The sequence below is a fragment of the Colletotrichum orchidophilum genome (genome assembly GCF_001831195.1).
Source record: "Colletotrichum orchidophilum strain IMI 309357 chromosome Unknown Scaffold_60.1, whole genome shotgun sequence".
In the NCBI taxonomy this organism is placed as follows: Eukaryota; Fungi; Ascomycota; class Sordariomycetes; order Glomerellales; family Glomerellaceae; genus Colletotrichum; species Colletotrichum orchidophilum.
The window spans coordinates 213,258-234,316 of NW_019173016.1; the positions used below are offsets into that span (position 1 = coordinate 213,258).

General features: G+C 54.1%; 7 protein-coding genes across 7 annotated transcripts; 6 read left to right on the forward strand and 1 right to left on the reverse strand.

Annotated features, from left to right (window-relative positions):
• Positions 1-671: 671 nt before the first annotated feature.
• CORC01_07507 (serine/threonine-protein kinase SSN3) lies at positions 672-2,107 on the forward strand (the record flags this gene model as incomplete). Its single annotated transcript, XM_022619143.1, has 2 exons — positions 672-717; positions 798-2,107. 2 exons carry the CDS (start codon positions 672-674, stop codon positions 2,105-2,107), a joined length of 1,356 nt encoding a protein of 451 aa, XP_022474408.1.
• A 1,765-nt stretch (positions 2,108-3,872) lies between these two features.
• On the reverse strand, positions 3,873-4,699 carry CORC01_07508 (40S ribosomal protein S24; the record flags this gene model as incomplete). The annotated part of the gene is made up of 3 exons (XM_022619144.1): positions 3,873-3,949; positions 4,126-4,373; positions 4,617-4,699. The coding sequence occupies 3 exons, from the start codon at positions 4,697-4,699 to the stop codon at positions 3,873-3,875; spliced, it is 408 nt and encodes a 135-aa protein (XP_022474409.1).
• A 655-nt stretch (positions 4,700-5,354) lies between these two features.
• CORC01_07509 (uncharacterized protein) lies at positions 5,355-6,492 on the forward strand (the record flags this gene model as incomplete). The annotated part of the gene is made up of 2 exons (XM_022619145.1): positions 5,355-5,600; positions 5,683-6,492. 2 exons carry the CDS (start codon positions 5,355-5,357, stop codon positions 6,490-6,492), a joined length of 1,056 nt encoding a protein of 351 aa, XP_022474410.1.
• Positions 6,493-9,080: 2,588 nt separating this feature from the next.
• On the forward strand, positions 9,081-9,527 carry CORC01_07510 (uncharacterized protein; the record flags this gene model as incomplete). Its single annotated transcript, XM_022619146.1, has 1 exon — positions 9,081-9,527. One exon carries the CDS (start codon positions 9,081-9,083, stop codon positions 9,525-9,527), a length of 447 nt encoding a protein of 148 aa, XP_022474411.1.
• Positions 9,528-11,867: 2,340 nt separating this feature from the next.
• Positions 11,868-12,362, forward strand: CORC01_07511 (uncharacterized protein; the record flags this gene model as incomplete). Its single annotated transcript, XM_022619147.1, has 1 exon — positions 11,868-12,362. One exon carries the CDS (start codon positions 11,868-11,870, stop codon positions 12,360-12,362), a length of 495 nt encoding a protein of 164 aa, XP_022474412.1.
• A 1,580-nt stretch (positions 12,363-13,942) lies between these two features.
• CORC01_07512 (RNA recognition domain-containing protein) lies at positions 13,943-15,479 on the forward strand (the record flags this gene model as incomplete). Its single annotated transcript, XM_022619148.1, has 2 exons — positions 13,943-14,022; positions 14,084-15,479. The coding sequence occupies 2 exons, from the start codon at positions 13,943-13,945 to the stop codon at positions 15,477-15,479; spliced, it is 1,476 nt and encodes a 491-aa protein (XP_022474413.1).
• Positions 15,480-18,200: 2,721 nt separating this feature from the next.
• Positions 18,201-18,860, forward strand: CORC01_07513 (uncharacterized protein; the record flags this gene model as incomplete). Its single annotated transcript, XM_022619149.1, has 1 exon — positions 18,201-18,860. The coding sequence occupies one exon, from the start codon at positions 18,201-18,203 to the stop codon at positions 18,858-18,860; it is 660 nt and encodes a 219-aa protein (XP_022474414.1).
• Positions 18,861-21,059: the final 2,199 nt, after the last annotated feature.

Genomic DNA, 21,059 nt, shown 5'->3' on the forward strand with positions numbered 1-21,059 from the left:
TTCGCATTGCCCCATTTTCCGAGAATTTTCATACACACCCATTCAGAGACAGATCCCAGCACATATCCGCACTGCGTCCCCAATCCAATCCTAATCCACCTCGACCTCCACCCCTCCAGTCCCATCCTACCGGGAATCCCGCAGTGTGAGATACACCTACCTATACATACCTTTCGGGGATTCTGCATCTGCCGTCTCCTCATTCTCCCTTCCCCACCGCTACCTTGCATCTCACGCGATCACTCAGCCGAGAGGAAAAGGGTTCCGGCGCAACTTCGCGAACTGTGCCGTGCTGTGTGTTTCGACGGGTGGCAGGCTGCATTCTTCCGCTGCCGCCGCTCTCTGCCTATTTGCTCTTCAAAGCTTAGAGCCACCCCGCGAACTCCAGGCCAGTGCCTGCCTCAGTCAGCCCCAGACCCGAAGCCTGAATCTGCCCTGGGATCGGCGGTGAGCTTTGCCTGCTTGACGGTGTCCTTCTGTGGTTACTGCCACCCGTGTGTTGCTTCCAAAGGCCTCACCTGATATTCCCCATCATATGTACTCGGGACCAAGAGACATGTATCGTCTGTAGAGCGAGTGCATATCGTGTTTGCTCCTTAAATTTTCTCTCGTCGCCCACATCATCCGTCTCTTTTCCTTCTACAAAAGGACCTCTCTCACACTTTCTAAATATGTGGAGGGGAATAGGCTACGGCGGCCTGCACAATCATAGCTCCTGTATTTGACATCCTCTCCCGATTTCATATCGGCTTCCGCTTCTCACTCACTTTCAGCAGCGCTGACACAAATTCTCACAGACCCAGCAGACCGCGGCCTCGGCCACATCAACTATCAACCCAAGGTCCGGGTGATCGAGCGATACAAGGTCGTCGGATTCATTAGCTCCGGAACCTATGGCCGCGTCTACAAGGCACTTGGCCGCCAGGGCCAGATTGGCGAGTTTGCCATCAAGAAGTTCAAGCCCGACAAGGAAGGTGAACAGATTTCGTATACGGGCATCTCTCAGTCCGCCATCCGCGAGATGTCCTTGTGCAGCGAACTGAAGAACGCCAACGTCATCAAGCTCATCGACATCATCCTGGAAGACAAGTGCATCTTCATGGTATTTGAGTATGCCGAGCACGACCTATTGCAGATTATTCATCACCACACCCAAAACCCACGCCATCCCATTCCGCCACAGACGGTCAAGAGCATCATGTTCCAGCTTCTCAACGGTTGCCAGTATCTCCACGCCAACTGGGTCCTGCATCGCGATCTCAAGCCCGCCAACATCATGGTCACCTCGGCCGGCGAGGTCAAGATCGGCGACTTGGGACTAGCTCGTCGTTTCGATAAACCCATGCACTCCCTCTTCAGCGGTGATAAGGTCGTCGTCACCATATGGTATCGCGCGCCGGAACTCATACTCGGTAGTCGTCACTACACCCCCGCCATCGACTTGTGGGCCGTTGGCTGCATCTTTGCGGAGCTCCTCTCCCTCCGCCCCATTTTCAAGGGCGAAGAGGCGAAGATGGACAGCAAGAAGACGGTGCCTTTCCAGCGGAACCAAATGCAGAAGATTGTCGACATCATGGGCCTGCCATCCAAGGAACGCTGGCCGCTGCTGACGGCGATGCCCGAGTACCCCCAGCTGGCCACCCTCCAGCCGCCCATGACGCCGCATCACCACGGCCACCACGGCCACCACCGCGGGCACGGGTACGGCCACCACCCGCCCGCGCCGAGTGGCTCGAATCTGGAGAAGTGGTACTACAGCACCATCTCGCAGGGGGCCTCGAGCAGCGCGACGTCGGCGCCTCAGGGTGGCAATGGGGGTGCGCCGCTGGCGAGCTTGGGCGCCGAGGGGTATAAGCTGCTGGCGAGCCTGTTGGAGTACGATCCCGTGGAGAGGTTGACGGCTGCCAAGGCGCTGCAGCATCCGTTTTTCTCGACGGGGGACCGGCTGAATGCGCACTGTTTTGAGGGGTTGAAGAATGAGTATCCGCATCGGAGGGTCAGTCAGGACGATAATGATATTCGGACGAGTAGTTTGCCTGGAACGAAGAGGAGTGGGTTGCCGGATGATTCGCTGGCTCGGCCTGCGAAGAAGATGAGGGAGATTTGAGGGGGAGGGGGAGACGGAGTGATTTGCTGCTTGCACTTGGCGGGGGGGGGGGGCGGGTGGGCGGCAGATGATGTTGGGTCGGTGGGTGGGGCGGAGACGAGTGGGGGGGGGGGGCGGGCTGGGTGGGTGGCGGGGAGGGGGGAGAGGAGGGGGGAGGTGTGGGGGGGAGGGGGGGCCGGAGTGGTTGGCTGCTGGCCCGTGGGGGGGGGGGGGGACCATTCGACCAGAGGGTGCTTCTTCGTGCGGTAGACGGCAGCAGCATGGCATGGGCATGGTATGGCGTTTTATCGGTGTCGATAAAAGATGTAGACTGTTCAGAGCGGCGATACATGGCGTTTTGGGGGGTGCTTTGGGGGATGGGATTGTATGCATACCACCATTTCTCGTCTTATAAGAGCATAATCAAAAGCGATTCAACGTGGAAAATGAGCGAGACTGTGCTGCTTTGCGATGTTCTCATGGCAAAGATGGTGTGTTTTTGTGTGTGCTCGATGCCAGTTGCAGAGAAAAAGTGCTGAGGTTGGGCTGGATGGGGAACATGTTGGGTCGCCTGGCCTCGGATATCCTCGTTACGATGGGAGGAGGGCGTTGGAGGTCTGTTGATGGTGGTGATGTGTATTATGAGTTAGTAGGATCATCGTGAGGCTAGTAGCATGCTTATCAGATGTCTTGTGAGGAGCTGTTTTTATCTACGAGTTTGCAGGAGTGTAGAACATGAACGGTTGACCGTCCCGCCCGCTGGTTTGACCTTGGATGATGATGACGGACAATGATTATATATGCGGTGCAATTGTTGTTCGTCCTATTGTATCGAGTATGCTTGCCCGCCCGATGTCCCCGGCTACAACGCTACCGTCGACACATATTCCATGTACATTGTCATTCGTGCGACCATTCAGGATGAATCCGGTGACGGCTACAAGTTGGAATGAAGAAAGTGCTTATGTGGGAAACCCCGGTGAATCCTGTAGATGTCATATTTGTTATTGACCTTGGCTAGTGATGAGGATGGGAATCTAACAATCGTAAAATGGCACGCATTGCCTCGACCGTGAGAGTATGCTCCGTTCTCTCTGACCATTCAGTAGAACACCGATACAGGCGACGTGAACACAGGTTACGAAGCAAGTCTTCAGCATGACATATCCCTATTACGACAAACTCCTCAGCCACGTACACGCCCTCTCCTAATGAGGGGTGACCTTAAAACACGGCCTCTACATCTGTACAGCAAAGTGTGGGCCTGGCAGATCATCATGTCTCCAGTACCAGTTCCTCCAGAAGGCTACAAGTAGAGGGCCATCGAGTCGTGGTGACAGAGTGGTACGACGGGGCGAGGGCTGCCACCCCGCAAGTGGTAACGTCATGGACTAAGAGAAGGGGGACCATCGGGATTACGTGTTTTTGATGCATTTCATATTTGAGAGAATCATGAACCCATTCCCCCGTATCACGCCGCGTAGACTCTAGTTGTTTTTCGCGTGGCCGACATAAACCCGCCGGACCAACGCATGGGGATGATGCAAGAGCCGCATTTGTTTCATCGAATGATGCACAGCCGAGTTGTTGGAATAAAACTCCCCCATTTCGGAAAAAAATGAAAGGACATTTCCCCCAGCGGAACAAACAACCACATTGACCCAAGACGACATTTTGAATTGTTCTTTTTTGATTGTTCCACCAACGCCGCCCACGGTCTCTTGCGGATGATCCGGGGAATCCCCTCGTGATGTTGGCCTGACCCCAGGCAACAAGGGCGAACCGCTTATTCCTTCTTCTTCTTGGCACCCTTGACCTTCGCCGTTCCGCGCAGGGTCTTCTGGCGGTTCTTGCGCTGCTTGCCTGTGGAGCGCGAGTAGAGTCAGCCATCAATGCTTGGGATGAGGGGTTGTTATCAGATTCGCCACCAACGCATGTATCACAATACATGTCCGGGACAGACGGGTAAAGGTTTGTCCAGAGACTCGGCAATGTGATACTGCCACGGTGGCGATAAGCTGATTGGAGGTTCGACGTACGCTGCTGTCTGCTGGCCTTCTCGATCTTGCTGGCGAAGCCGACGCGGACCAGTCTGTAGTGGGGCTCGAACTTCTTCAGGGCCTCGGGGGAGTCGTAGACGAGGGCGAAACCAGTGGTCTTGCCGCCACCGAACTGGGTGCGGAGACCGAAGACGTTGATCTGGTCCTTGGTGGCCTTGTACAGGGAGCCAAGCTTCTCGCGGAGCTCATCCTTGGAGATGTTGGCGCGGCCGGGGTGGAGGATATCACTTTGAGAAAACCGTCAGCTCACAGTCCTCTCTTTCGGTGTGCCCATGTAAAATTCCCATCGATTCCATCTCTCGCGCGCGCGCTTCCGTCGTCTGTTCCAATCCGTATCCCGATCCAGTGTTGTCGATGTACCGCGTATCGATTGTTGGTGTTCTTTCCTCCTCCCATTTCGGTCTTTCCTTCGTGCGCGCGCGTTCTCTTCGAGGGGGCAACGATGATAAAATCTGGAGGGGCAAACTCACACGACCATCTGCTTACGGCCAAGCAGGGGGTTACGGATGAACTTGCGAGTTCGCAGGGTGACGGGGGTGTCGACGTCCGCCATCTTATCGGTCGGGGGGGCTGATCTGTCTGTCGAGATGGGTTGGCGCTGAGACAGAAGAGTCGAAAGGTGTGATATCGTCAAATTCGAGAGGTTTGTGACGGGGCTACAGACGTGAATTTTCCTGGGCGGGGATTGGTGTCGCTTAATGGGTGGGCAAGCCCTAGAAAGTGCCTCAGGATCCGCCGCACCTGCCTGATCGAAAAATGGAAAGTCACGTGGGTAAGAATGAGGCACGGACCTCTTCAACTCTCCAGAATGGTCATGTGATTGACAGATGGATCGTGTGCACTTGGCACGGTGTTTGCACGGTGATCGGCTTCCTTCTGAGTCAGCATCAATCGTTGTGCATTTTGTACATCCCGAGCCTACGATCCAGAGATGTTTTCGACTTTTGGTCTGGCCGAATTTTGCAGCCTCTTAAGATCTCGTACCTTCAGGATTTTGCTGGGGGACGACTCTCTCTCTCAATCATAGGGCTGTTCAATGCTCACTTCTGCTGCAGAGCTCATCATTTATCGTCTGCGTCTGCACAAGCATTCAGTGGCCGTAAACTGAGGCTGTACCCTTTGCAACCACCCGATATTGAAGCTCTACACCTCACCGTATAGGGCAACATACGATATTTTTCAGGGTTTTGCAACAATTCTCGACCACCATGGCCGGAATCCTATCTGCATCAGACTCCGTCGACCGTTTCTGCTACCAGTATCTTCAGCTTGAGTCAACACTCGAGTATCCTACTGCAGAGATCATCCGTGAACCACCAGCCCAAGACACCATCTATAAGAAACTCTTCTCAGAACAAGGCCCTCGTTATCCTCCTCCTGCAAGATATCGCCTCCGGATTCTGAAAGAGCTTGTTGCCAGAATAGAGTCTAGCATCGATGATTGGGACCAATATGTACGTCCCAATTCTTTCTAGATAGCGCCGTGGCATGACGCTTTGCTGTCGGCTATGGGCATCTCCTTCTAACTGTGCTTAGGAAGTTTCGGAAGATCTCATGACGGCCTTGTCCGAATCTCTTTCAGCTCCAATTCCTTCTGAGGTATCCTCTGCTCAGCAGAAATCATATGTCACATATCACCTGAGTGGTCTCGAACAGAGCCCCCGGCCTAGGCACTCGCCTCCGCCTGACATCACCCTGCTTGAGGCCCGCTCGCTGATCTCTGCCTCCGGCACCACGGGTCTCCGAACATGGGAAGCCGCGCTACATCTCGGGCAGTTCCTTTGCGAGAATCAAGACCTCGTCCAAGGGAAGCGAGTCCTTGAGCTTGGAGCAGGTACTGGATACCTGGCAATCCTTTGCGTCAACCATCTCGGCGCCACTCACGTTGTAGCTTCCGATGGATCCGATGATGTGATCAATAACCTTCCAGAGAGCTTCTTCCTTAACGACCTGCAAGATAGCACCCTCATCAGACCCATGGAGCTCAGATGGGGGCATGCTCTCGTTGGAACAGAGGATCAAAAGTGGAATAACGGCGATGATGTTGATATTGTGATCGGAGCAGACATCACCTATGACCAGAGCATCATTCCGGCCCTCATAGCAACCCTCGAAGAGCTCTTTGCCTTGTTCCCTGCCGTACAGGTTTTGATATCCGCGACCCAGCGGAATGAGGTCACGTTCGAGGCCTTTTGCAGCCGTTGCCGTCAGCGCGAGATGGGCTTGAGCTATGTCGACTTTTCCATCCCTCCGAGACAGCGGCAAAAGGGACCGTTCTACAATGATAGCGTGCCCATTCGAATTTGTCGAGTCTCAGCACCGCCGACTACAAGTGCGATATGGTGAGGTGCTGCCTCAGGCGAGGCGTGGTGTTAGTCACGATCCCGGCGCCTTCCTTTTGTCAGCTTCCAATATCTGATCATTGCTACCCTCCAAAGTAACACACAAAATGGAAGCTTGTGGACAAACATACGGGACTTTTGCAACACAAAGACGGCACGAGATGCAACTTGGGGCAACTCAAAATAATACGAAGTTCGGAGCTTCATTTCGCTATTAGGAGCAAGCTTGGCTTCGATACTTTGGCACGCGCGCCATCGCTTAGTGAGTGGCATGATGACAGGCAGGCCGGGAGACGCAGCAAGCCATCATAAACAACCAGGAGAGTTCCTGAGCGAAAATGATGCAATCTAAGTTAGCTCGCTGATACCTCGGGGTTGCATCCCACCACGCAGGCTGTATGGAGGCCCAACAAGGGTCCCGATGACCTGCGTACGACCCAAAAATCAGGGTCCAAGCTGAGCTCCGGAGAGGGGGATGCGTCGTCTCGAGTAGCAGAAGGCCTCCCGAAGACCGACGATCCGCAGGTAATGCGGAGGGGAAACTGGTGAGTTGGGCATGGATGGGCGCCTCGAATAGCGAATAGCACATTCCCTCCGGACCAACGATGAAGATTCGGAACTGAAGTCAGGCCACGGCACCGACCAAAGTCACGATCATGAAGATGCACCCCAAGGTTTCCAACCATCATGCCATCTTGAACAAGATTCCGACCAGTCGATTCTCGTGTTATCGGCTGTCAACTTCATGCACATCCCGGGGCCCAGCTTCCCCGCATTCTGGGGCCAAGACGGTATGGTCTGATGCTCCGGCAGTCTCAGGACGCGCAGAGAGTTCAAGTGCAACCGGATGCGTTCTGAGATGAAAGGCCACCATGTTTCCTTCTCGCCCTCGGTCTGCTCGCCAGAAACTCAATTCGAGGTGCAAAGCTTTGTTGGGTAGGAATGAACTTTACGTAAGGCCCAGGCGCTCCGCTGGCAACCGGGAACGGACATTACGCTCCGGCTTGTTCGTGGACGACGACCTTTTGATGGGTCAATGAACAGCTGGACGTCATCCTGTCGATTACCAGAGATGTGGCTGAAATCACGACCAGGAGAATGGAGGGCGGCAAACACCATGCCAGCCAGGTCAGTCAGAGTGACGTTGGGGGTGGTCGTGTGGCTCGCACGAAGGAGCTGCCCCCTGCACATCAGCCAAAGTGCCAGAAGTCTTTGGGAGCTTGATGATTGGGCAGGCTGGTATTTTCCGGAGCACAAGCGTGCTGCCAATACACTGGGACTCTGGTCTGACCATTGGGGGGTTTCCTGACTTACCAGGCATGAAGTTTTCAAAGCGATGGGAAAGGAACTTGGAGAGGGATCAGGAGAGCGGAAGCGAAGAAAAGGCGGAGACAAACAGGGCACCGGGAAGCCTTTGAAACGAGGTTATGAAGTCATCGCATCCGCCCGAGGACGAGCATCAAATTGTCTCGGTTCTAAAAGGCCGGCGCTGGTCCTACGAAAAGATCGGTCAGTTGATTGTGTGTTGGGATGGTGTGGTCCGCGACTTGTCAAAACATGCTTGGATCGACCGCCAGCCGCTATTCTTTCTATTGGGACCCGAAGGGCCTTCTCTGCAAGGTACGAACCCCGTGCCTCACAGCCTGCTGGTCTCGTGGTTGCGGTTAGGTTGCGTACGCTGGCCCGTCGATCGCAGAGCCTGGACTGTCAGAGATATCTGGCGCCGACCGATCATTTGACGATGAGGCAACCCCCAAGGCCCCAAGCTTCGGTCGAGCTGCGTAGACAGGCGCCAGTAAACCGAACTGAGAAGGTGAAGTTCTCTCCGGACGATACGTCCGGTTGCGTACCCACTTTGGGCCTTGGTGTTGAACCCCCAAACCCCATGCACCCACACGCAAGGTTGGTTGTCTCCGACCTGTCAGAACCGAAGTATCTTATCGCCCCCGAGCCGCGCGGTGTGTACACCCTTCGCCGCTCACCGTTCAATCGTCCGTTGTCTTTCTTGGGCGCTGTCATATTTCCCGCTCATCTCGACCCCGGGCTGTACTTGAAACCATGGACCAACCAGACGGCTGGTCAAAGACGTTTTGCTCAAGGGATCTCCCGCAACACGAATTATTAGCTTTCGTCTGAAAGCAAAGCAAAACAGGATCACACCCTTGCGGGAAATTTGCCTTCCAGCATTGGCCACACTCTGTCTGCTCGGAAACCTTTGCCGGCGCGGGGAGCGTCCATTCAAAGCGAGCGCTAGCGGTTCCTTGGGTAAGTATCCATAGCCCAGGGCCACAAAAAACAAACAAACAGAAAATTACCCGATGAATACCTACCTCATCGGGGTAAAACCAGGCTGGAAAACGTGTGATTGATATTCGTAGGCGAGACCCAAGCGGTGGTGAGCCACATGGGCTTTTTCTGAGGCATGTACGTCACTTGTGCTCAGATTCATTTCATGAGGGATGATGTGACCTACATAATGCCACCAGCCTCATCAGCGTCAAGCCCCCTCAAGACAAAAGCTCACTTACAAGTTCATCTATATCAGATCTCGGCGAGACACTGTTGATTAATTCCAGTCTTCCCTGCATTGCTATGTATCACTGTGATATAACTTGGTACACCCCCGAGCCCTTGGAAGACCAGCAAAAACTTGAACACGGATCACAATACCTGCAACTACGTCGACAATCACGAGAACAAGAGGCCGTCTCCGCAGACACGAGGACGCACAGCCACCGGCCTGCGCAGCATCAGCAGCAGCAAAGTCAACACGATCAACTCAGCTTCGTGAAGCTTTTGTTTGTCAGACACCTTCAGGCATCACATCATCGGGACGGCAACCACATTAGCGAACACACGTGCAGCCAGCTGAGGTCGAGCCCGCGCCCAGGGGTTCTCACACCCAGTCAACGAACTCTGTTATCGCGTCTCCCAACCGCATCGTCGGTATCACAATCTTACCAAGTCGGCCCTAGCAGCGCCACGCCGACACGACCCTGCGTATCATCATCACGTCGCCCCTTTGGCCCTTTTGGGTAGGAAACTCGTACCGGGGCGCCAGCGACCACCCAAGAAGAACAACCAAAGATAGCGCTATCGTCTGCGGCAGGCTGCGCTACGCAAATCAGAACAAGGCCTAGCCAACAACGTGGACCAACTAGTCGCGGCGTTTCTCGCCCCTGAACCGCATGAACCAGGCGCACGCCGTGGCCATTCTTATTCTTGTCGGAATAGCGCAGCATTGAACAGGTTTATTGCACCACCGACAGCGAACCGGCCTCCACAGTCTCTCCTTCCGAGAAACGCCTACGAATTTTGACATTGCGAGCACGCAACTCTCCCGGGTCCCTCTTCGTATTACGCTGTTCCCACCGGGCTCAGCATCACAACCGGGCTGGACCGGGTCTATTAATTGGACCAGGGGCTGTGGAGAGTGTGTCCCTCCACACCCATTTCCCAGACATCCATACATAGGTGTACGCCCGTCCCATCCCGTCTTACGCTATCGGCCGCCATGATTAGGTAGTTGGGCTCCTCTCATAATCAGTATCATTATCATCACGCACAAATCAGAGGCAGAGACAGACGCACACATCACAAAGAGACACACACGCACGTTCTCACACACCCCAAAGTTGGCTTTTCAAGGGTACCTATCCGTATTTCTCCTCTTCCCCCCCCAAAAAGCATATTCCAACGGGAGGAGAAACAAAAAAGTTTCTGGATCCCCTCTGCCACGGACGACGGAAACACCGCCAACCACTTTCAAGCTAGCAAAGGTTTTAGCCGATTGGGCTTTGACTCTGCGACGACAAACCTGAACCAGTCCATCCAGGGCATCGTGGGCTTTAAAAAAAAAAAAAAAAAAAAAAGCTTCCAACCCAACTCATGGTTGTCGGCCGGCGCCATCGCAGCCCCTTTCCACACCAAGCTCGCTCGCGCACATCTCTCACGTTTTTTTCACTTATTCTTTTACTCCCGAGTCTTGGCTACCGAATTTGCCCACACCCGTTACCCTGTTTTTCTCTGCAACGCGTGTACTCGATACGTCGTATATTAGCAGTGGGACTTGCACACAACCCGGGACCTGAACATTGTCAACCGCATCCCGGCCGGTGGTTAAACGCCCTGTGGCTTGCAGTTATATTTGGCGCCATTGAACGTACCATTTCCACGAGGCAGTCCAAGCTTTGATTGCTGTACCTGAGTCTTGCCAAATCCCGGAATACTTTATTACTTATGCAGAGACCGGAGGACGGCGACAACGCGATTCTTACGTAGAGTCTCCAGAGTTCCCCTCTTTGCGCATCGCCCACGACTCCGCTCATCACTTCCGGGCCATCCACAAGTGCCTATTAATAAAAAACAACCAAAAAAAAAACAAAAGACCATCGACTACCGGGGAAGCTACCTAGGTACCTCGCTGCGTTATCCTGCATCTGTCTGCATCGACTCTGCATCGGACGTGCACACCGCAAACTGCAAAAGGAGAGAGGCACATAAACCACACCGTCCACACGCCTATCGCAGAGAAACAAAACAAGCACACGTTATCACACCTTACATACATATTACTTGATTCCCCCATCCACCAACCCCCTTGCCGTCTATTTTCCCCAGAGAGGCCCTCAATCTCTGACCAATCTGACCAAACATCTGTCCGACAACGGCCACGCCCTCTTGTTCTACTCCTCTTTTTCACATTTATTACCGACAGCTGAGAGGGGCTTTCGAGACCGTTTAACCAGCGACCCCCGCAAGCTCCAACGCACACCCGCCCGTCGTCTCCTCGTCTCGCACGCCAACGGGGGTTCGATTGAAAGGAGACAAAGGACGCTGGATCCACCATTGATCGACGCCATTGACAGGGCGGTAGCTCCAGGAGTCGCAAGAGACTCAAAGTACCTCATTTGGTATTAGTACTCGACACCACCTGCTCACTCGCACCCGAACCTTCGGCCCAAAACCACGAGTCAACTACTCTTCCGTCTCCCAGCCATTACGCCAACCCGAATAAACGCCTCTTCTTTTCCCTTATCGAAGACGAAAAGAAGCATACACACATAGTAACAGCGTCAACACTCTATATAAGTCTCGTTGAGAACCATTGCGGTGTCCAAGACCACATCACGTTGACGACATCGACTTACCCACTCCCGTCACTACGAGACCATCTCACCAAGGCACACACACACGTCTACACCCACACACCATTCGATATCGCTTCCGAACATTGTTTTCCGCCTGGGTTCCTTGGAAAAGCCCATATACTCACCTCATCCACGCCCACAAACGAAACACATATTTCCGATGGGCTCGTCAATAGCCCAAAGACACATTACTTGCACACTATCATTACCACATCCACCAACGTCAAAAATGGCCGCCGCGACCACCCTGTCCTCCCAGGAGCAGACCTCCAACTTTGCCCTCCAGCAGTACCTCCTCCTCCAGTCCCAACACGAGGAGCTCCGCCAGCACCTGGACACGATCCGCCCCATGACGACCTCCAACACCTCCCTCTCTTCGTCACCTTCCGTATCGCCGACGCGCAGCACCTGCTCGCCCTTTGGCCAGTACCCCAACGGCGGTAGGAGGCACCACAGCCGAAGCCGCCGCACGTCGCTATCGAGCCCCAAGGCCCGCCGCAGCAGCTCGCTCGCGCCCATCGCCGACGAGACGACCATCTGGGCGGTCGCCGAGGAGGAGCAGCGCCTCTTCGACGTCAACGAGGGCATGAAGCGGGCCCTGATGGAGCTTCTCAGCTGCGAGCAGGTGCGGAGCGACAGCTCGTTCCGCATGTGGGTGCAGTGTCGGCTCATGGACACGGAAAAGGAACTCCGTTCGGAGAGACGACGCAAGAGTGCCCCGTGAGATTTTATCATCTCACACTGGTCTTTGCGGAGTGACACAAAAAGCGCAGCATTGGGAGGGGTTAATTATTGGTCTATTTTCAACCTACCTAATAGCTCCGGACCCCCCTTTTTTTTTTCTTTTTTCTTTTCAGGCGTTGGATTGACAGGAGAATCAACCAACCCCGTCGAGTGGCGTTTGAGGGAAGTGTGTGGGAATTTCAACATTTGCCGAGAAAGGCATGGCATGGATATGGCCACGACATGGGTCGTTTTGCTCATCAGAGAAGGGAAAAGCTAGTGCATACAGGCGAGGACGAAGACGACCTTCATCTCGCCTGTCGGATATTTGGTGTTATTTTCTGGCGAGGCTGGTCGGACATGAAAGCCTGGCTGCCCTTTTTTTTTTTTTTGTTCATTTCCTTTTCCTTTGGGTGGCTGCAGGATACCACGCACAAACATCCATAGAGTTTGTAATGACTGAAATGACACCAATTACCAACCTTAACTATACTTTTCGCATAGACATTTGTTTCGATTTGGATGATTACACTGGTCAGACTCGTCTATGGTGTTGAAAGCATGGCACAATGGTTCCAGCACGATGGGAGATAGATCACCATGGATGCATGCGGAGTTGGAGATGTATGCGTGACATTCCCTCTGGAAGCTCCCTGGGCTGATTGCTCAAAATATGCAGTAGCAGGCAGACCTGGCAATCCCTAGGTAGGTGGCCAGGTATGCTGCGCTGTCAAAATAAGGACACACCTAACATACCTCTCTGACTAGAACAGACTTTCTACAGTCTGAAGTATAGAAATAAATATATTGAAAAATTACCAAAAGATTCACAATGTCTTTGAAATTATAAAACTACTGTTTATATATCCTGTCTATAAGTCAACTTGTTGCGAGTTGTGCTAAAAAGTACGGATGCAGACAGGATTATGGTAGTGAGAGCCTTAAGGTATGTCCTTATTTTTGTCAACGTCGTGCTAAGGTAGGTAAGTACCTATTATGCTGCGCTGCCAAAATAAGAAAATGAACGAATCCAAAAACATAAAAATTTCCCGCAGCGCCAGCGAATCGGCCAAACTCCACCTCAAGCTCCAAACGCAGATAAGTGGAGCGCAGTCCACTCAAAGCTGCCCCTGCCCTCATCCAATTCGCTAATCTCTTGTATCGTGCACCTCTGGTATCGTGCGAATAACAGTCATTACAGACTCCCGCACTATGTGACGAGACGGCCTTTCTTTCCCTGCCGTTGCCTCGCGGACTGGCCAGCTCCTACATCACTTTGGCCGCAAACATTGTCAACCACCACGCACACGCTCCAACCCCACCACTACCGCCGCCGCCCGAGCCTAGCTTGCGCAGCTACCTTCCGCCCATGCGGGAAGCTTCGCGTTGAAGATCTCGTGTCTTTTGGTCAAGCGAGACACTCGAATCGGCTGAATTGTCCGTGTTGGTCAATTCGCAGGGCCAAGAAAAACACTCCGCTCTGGAAAGCCCTGTTCAGGCCAAAGCTATCGACGGCTAGGAAGACGAGGAAGACGACATCGACGAAGACGACGCCAGCGAGAGGCGACTCCCATCGTCGCCATGTCGGTGCTCTTGGAAACCAGCTCTGGCGATATCGTGATTGACCTGCTGGTCGACTACGCGCCCAAGTTGTGCGAAAAGTAAGTTGCGGCTCTTCGTCAACGCTACAACGCTCTTGCTCAGCTAACCAAAGACGTCTAGTTTCCTGAAGCTCTGCAAAGTGAAATACTACAACTTTTCGCCAGTCCACTCTGTCCAAAAGAACTTTTCCTTCCAGACTGGCGACCCTCTCGGACCCTTGTCGAAACAATCTGATGGAGGCACGTCCATCTGGGGCCTGTTGTCGGGCGACAGCTCCAAGAAGATGTTCCCGGCCTTCTTCCACCCGAAGCTGAAGCACCTCGAGCGAGGCACTGTGAGCATGGCTACAGCGCCCCTGGATTCGGACCCGGATACCCGCGTGGCCGCCTCCCAGTTCATCATTACGTTGGGCGATGAGACGGATTATTTAGACGGCAAGGCCGCGGTGTTTGGCAAAGTCGTTGAGGGCTTCGATGTATTGGAAAAGATCAATGAGGCCATCGTCGACGACAAGGGGCACCCGCTCATCGACATCCGAATCAAGCACACCATCATTCTCGATGACCCGTACCCCGACCCTCCCGAGCTGCGAGAGCCCAGTGCTTCGCCTCCTCCGACCAAGTCACAACTCGAGACCGTTCGAATTGCGGACGAGGCTGCGCTGCATGAAGATGATGATCTGGATGAGGAGGCGATCGAGAAGCGGCGGAGGGACCGAGAGGCACGGGCCCAGGCTCTCACTCTGGAAATGATGGGTGACCTTCCATTTGCCGAGGTCGCTCCCCCTGAAAACGTCCTCTTCGTCTGCAAGCTCAACCCCGTCACTACGGACGCCGACTTGGAGCTCATCTTTGGCCGCTTCGGCAAGATTTTGAGTTGCGAGGTCATTCGTGATGCCAAGACAGGCGACAGTCTTCAGTACGCTTTTATCGAGTATGCCGATAAGGCATCTTGCGAGGCTGCCTATGCCAAGATGCAGGATGTCCTCATCGACGACCGCCGTATTCACGTAGACTTCTCGCAGAGTGTGAGCAAGCTGCAACAGGTCTGGAGAGACGATACAAACCAGAAGCGCAGAAAACACGCTTCGAGGGGTGGATTCGGAGGTGTTGACGAACTCGAAAAGAGGCGGCAGTACCGTGACGAATACGAGCGGAATGGAGACGATTATGATCTTGTGTACGGAGACGAGGAAATGAAGGGTCGCCACCAACGCGCCAAAGACCGTCGTCCCGAATCAGATAAGCAACCAGAGCAAGACAGAGATCAACGGGACAGAGATCGACCCAGATCGGAACAGGTGCGGAGACGCAGTCGAAGCCCCGGACGCTCAAGGGCCATGGATAGGGACAGCAGAGGAGATGGAGATCGATACCGATCCGACGATCGAGGTTCCGGCCGACGGTACGATCAATACGAGCGGCGGCGTGACGATCGGGACTCGCGTCGCAGAGAACGCAGAGACTGGGATAATCGGAATCGAGGCAGGGATCGAGACTCGGACAGACGAAGGTAGTAGCAGCAGCAGCAGCAGCACTACAAGACGCGCATCTCATTTCTTTTCGTCTCCGACAATACCATTCAAACTATACCCAGCCGCCGTTGACCAGGCCGCAGTTTGCAGCAGCGCGGTGAGCTACAGATGTAGACCCTAAGAAATACATAAAATTGACACCAATATCGCCACTGCCGCCCGCGTAAGGCTCATGTTCATGAACAACAAAATCTCGTCGACCTGCCGAGATCCACTACGGCCACCTGCTTGCAAGCCACCCCGTCGCATCTGGTTGTCGACTAGGGACGTCCGGATGTGGGGATGAGGGAAGGGGGAAGTTGCCATGGGAGAGAAAACCGTGGGGCTTGGATCTACGTCGCACATGGCGAATGGGTTGCTCGAAACAGGATAGGTCTCGTTTCGCCGTTGCAAACATGCTATCAAAAGCCTTTTCCATTTGCAGAGCCCATGCAAGTAAGCGGCCGGGAAGATGGAACACACCCCGCGGAAGTGGGGATGATGCACTCCCTGGTGTTGCCAAGGGAACTTGCATCAGCCCGCTGCGTTTGATGAAGTTGTCATCTGTCAGTTGTCATATCGTTCAAGGTAGTTCCTGTGCTCTGGGAGCGCTGCACTTGAGCGGCATTGAGAGACGACGGACCATGGGCCATGTACCGCCATCTCAATGAAGAGTCCGCAGCCGCCGCGTGCAGGCCCGGCGTTGTGCGACAACGTCTTGGACCTGTCAGGACAATCTCCGCTCACATCCTCGCATCCCTCAGAGTTCAGCTCTGCCATCTAGAATCCTAAAACGAGGTTGCCTTCGGAACGAAACTGATGACTTAAACTCGCGGCATTCGTAACTTGCTTCCGACACTGACCGACCGACTCCTTTATCGTTCGAATTCGTCCTCGCTGCCGCCTGCAACATCTTCGTCGGCGTCTACTAGATGCGGTCTACGATGTAGGGTCTCGCAAGTCTCCTTCAAGGCGTCCTGTAGTATCGGCTGCTAACGTGGCACAGGATCACGAGAGTGACAGCATGTTGAGCACGTCGAGTCTGCAGAGCTGCTGCATTTTTATTTCTGGCTTTTTTGGCCGCTAGGCATCAACTCCCCAAATCCTGTGCGACTGGTCTTCTTTCCTCATTGCGAGACGTGTAGATCAAGGCTCGTCAGTTGTGCTACTCCACGGGGCTCAATGGTCGGCCCATGATGCTGAGGTTGAAGGCGGAGGACGCCGATTGTCTCCCAATGCAGAGATTTGTTCCAACCAAACCATGGCACGGTAACCTTTGTTGGGCACAGTACGTCGAAAACTGGCACTTGAACAAACTCGAAAGCCCAAACCAGCGAATCTGATACTCTCTATTGCCAGTGTGGTATTGTGGGGGCAGCCTGATCGGCTCGGTTCGGCTCGTCTCGTCTCCTGCGCCTCCTGCGCCTCCTTCGCCCCCTTCGCCTCCTTCAGTGCCTGGCCCTGGTGGCTTCTCCCATCGCTGACAACTTCAATCAATCTGCTCCGGGTGTGGCCGCCCCTAGCATGGGCTGTCAGATGATATTGTGTCCCTGATATCCGGTTCAGTCGCTTACACGGTTCTGTGTCCCGTCCCAACGGCTGCTTGCATAGAAAAACTGGTTCCGGTCATGACTGGCAGCCTCACGGGTACGATGGTACGATGCAGCGCCCCGAAAGATGGCAGCAAAATTTTCCGTTGTCAGCGAAGCCGTCGAGCCATGTGCGTTATGCTAGCTGCCTCCCGTCCAAAAGCAGGCACGCACAAGAAATGCCCCGTAGTAGGCAAAGGTGAGGAGGGATCTGCATCACAACAGCCTGATCGCCAGCATGACGGCCTCACCTTGTTGGGGCGAGGTTTTTCCTGCATGATATCAGTCTGACGCTGTGCTACGCTGCCAACTAACATCTCAGTCGACTCTCGATACGAACTGCCCTCCTAGAATTTCAGCGAAGGGGGGATTCGTTTCTCTTGTCTTGGAATCGCGGCGCAGGCTTTTTATACGAGCGAGATGAGCAATATGCCCGCGAGACCTGCGTGGTTCAAACAGTCGCTGACGAGGCGAGGGCATGTCTCATCTACTGGGAGAGGGTTTTTTTCTTCCTTTTCTTCTATGGCAATAAGCTCATGCGGAAACACGAGTCCTGCCTAGCTTGAGACTTTACATCTCATTGACCTTGCACGCCGTGAGACGACGTCAAGCAAGACTTTGCTGGGGCGGTAAGTTTGTGCTTCACGATTCCAGTCCTACCTGGATGTCAAAATCAACGGTAGGGAGCAAAGAAGCTTCTTACACGGATCGAGGTGACCCCTGAGAAAACGCACCGTTACGGACGTTAGGATCACGATGGGGAATAGGATCCGTCGGCTTCGAGCATGGGTATTGCATCCATGACAGAGTCCCCTTCCCCTGGTTACCGAGGGCCATTCACAAGGACGACGCCACGCCGGGCGAGTAGGTCACTTAAAAACTCCTGCAGCAAGATAGCTACCCCTGATTCAAATGCACGGGAATATCGGACGACGTAGCATTGCAGCCTCTTCTCTCAAACCCATCATCGCCATCGTCGCCAACGTATACGACGTGAAGTACCAACCGACCCGATGCGGGGTCCTTTCGCGGCAGCGGGCGGAGGAAGAGGGTGCATCGCATCAGTAGAAGGCAGAGAGGCATGGCCTACCAACACGACTCACGTCAACGGGCATGCATTGTCAGTTGCCCGCCCATGAGCGAAAAGCTACACCGGCAACGCAAGGAGCGGGAAGAGGGAGCCGCACACACCACACCGACACCGACACATTACTACGCATACACACGCACATCCCACCATCGCTCCGTGCCTCAGCGGCCCGTTTGCTATTTCTGTCTGCCCTTCGTTTCTCAACCCCCCCGCCCCCGGGTGATGGGTATCGAGAGCTCTTCCCGCTATCTTTATCCAAAAGCAGAGACGTGGCCGCAGCCGGAACTGCAATGTGCTAGACGAAGACCCAACCAAATCCCGGTCCGCCAAGTCGCGGAGTATCCAGGCTGCAACACAAGCGAGGGAGCGGTCGGCGAGAAACATGCAGAGAGATACCTCATCTGCCACGAGGAAGAGCGCGCAGGCCTTTGGAGGGGGGCTGCACACCGAGCGAGCCTGAGGATCAAAGTACACAACAGCGCAGTAGGAGGTGAACGGGCTTGTTTGGCAGTTCCCAATCTGGAGCCCAAGTGTGCGTGTGCCCCTTTCGCGTGCCCCCCTTCCCTGGGCCTCTTGAGGCGGCCTCGGCGGCTGTCTCTGACGGTCATATTCGTGCATCGCGTTTGCCCATGTAAAGAGTACTCAGCAATGGGAAGCAAACAACACCGCCAGCTGGCTGTATCGGAGGGGCCATCTTATTTGTGAAGCCTCCGGCCGTATCTCTTGTGTCTTGTTCGCCAGCTGGGGGTATCGGTTTGCCAGAGAGAATTCTTCGCGGAACCTCCCGGTTGCCGGCTGGCAGATGATGGTTCAATTTTGTTTGGATGCAGATGACGGGCTTTGCAGCATGGAGCATGGCATGGCATGGCATGGCCCATCCTGAGATGCTCATTTCTTACAGGATTTTCTCGGCCGGTCAGGGAGATGTTTGGCGAACGAAACCGACCGCTGCTGCACGCACCGTGCAGCATGCAGCAGTAGCAACGTTGATTTTCTTGCTTTTTTCTTGTTGTCTGCTTCGCCCTTGGCCCTTTCTCTGTTATTTTTCTCTACTTCTTCTTCTTCAACGACCTGGCGGTATTGTCACACTTTGACCGGGGCGCCAGTACCGCTTGATGGCTCGCCTCTGGGGTGTCGTCTGTCTGGAAAATGTTCGGCCAGTTTTGTTTTTTTCTGCATTTGCTCGGTTTAATCACCCTGACCTGTGTGTTGCAGGGACGGCCGCTTTGCAGGGTGACACAGGGACCGCTTGCATCACGTAACCCTCAGCTTTGTGCAGCTCCTCTCTCTATCTTCGTCTCTCCCTCTCTCCCTCTATCTCTCTCTCTCTCACTCACTCAAAGGTTTTTCTTCTCGATGTTGAAGTACTCTATATACCCCGGATTCTGCCTAGGTGTACATCGACGGGGGAAAAGTGCGACTTCGCCCATATACATCACAATCTCCCTGAAGATGGGCCCTGCTATTTAATCAACCAGTCGTCGTGATAGGGTCAGACGATCAAGCGTCATGGTTTGCACCCTCCAAGTGGGACCGAGACGGCCGATTTGCCCGGACGACGTCGAGCGAGTGTTTGCTGTGGTTGTCTTCGTTGTCATTTTGCAAGACACCTTTCCCATTTCAGAAGTGGCATTTCCTCAAAGCAGATAACACTGCTTAGTACTCTGTTTCTTTTGTGCCCCCTTCCCGTATTCCACTCTTCCTGTAGACGACTGGCGAGCAAGTAACTTTGGGAGAGCGTGTTAGGTAGGGGATGGAACAGCCAGCCTGGCTACCATGATACTTGTACCTCTTCATCGGGGAGATTCATCGTCCAATACATTTTCACTTCTCCGTTGGCACGACTTGCACCAAGCGTTCTATAGAGGTCTCGGTTACCATACAACAAACTCGGCAGTTTTCTTCAGCAATGGAAAGTACGTGGGGGTGTAAACCGAGAAAATGATGTACTCACATTGTTGGGGTGGCCCTCCTTGTTCCCATCACTATTCTAATTTACTGTCTCGATCCCGAGCGGCAGGCTGGCGTTCGGTGCCGACAGAAGAAGAGGGTGGGGGTGATTACAGGACTATGTGTGTAGCCCTGTGTTTGGAGGTGTGCTCCTTCGTTACCGTACCACTTTCTTATTATGTTCACAGAGTGCGTGGTGTGGGACGGGGGGGGGGGGGGGGTGGGGGGGGGGGGGTAGATTCTTCTTACTACGTAGTGGCGATGATGGAGAGAGAGATCAGTCTCGCTTCTCCAAGCCAGGAAGAATATCAAACGTACGGTCTGATTGGGTGTGCGAGGTTTCCAAGTCATGTCTACGGCTGAGAAAATAATGCAGTCTCGAAACAGGTCTTAGACCGTTCTCTCTGTCTCTCTCGCTCTCTCTCATCTTTCCCCCAAAGTTCTCGGGTCCATATTGGGCCCAGAACCAACCCTAGACCTTTTTCCCATCAAGATTTCAAGATACACCCAAGATTTAGATCGACCTCCCTCCCGGCTGGGCCTACAAGATCTACCTACGCAGGACCGGGACCCCTGCTTGCCCCGTCCGCCCCTCGTCTCCCCCCCTCCTCCTCCTCCTCTCCCTCCTCTTCCTCCGCCGCCGCCCCCTTCCGTTTGCTCTCCACGTTCCGTCCCTCCAGCCCCCAGAGTGCATTAATGGAGGGCTGGAGAAGGACTCCGGCCACCTCGTCCTCCCCCTTCCCCACCCCCGTAGCTATGCTTGTTTGTCACTGACTGCCAGAGTCGAAGTGGAGGCCTACCCTCCTAATGCCTGTCTTCTGCGACTTCCCGTACCGGTGCTACTACCGCACACATGGGTCTCGCTGGTGTAAGATTCTACACTGCGTCTGGCTTCTGTTACTTCGGCGGCTCCCCCCTTGTATGTATATATGCATCTTTTCGGTCTGTTTTCAG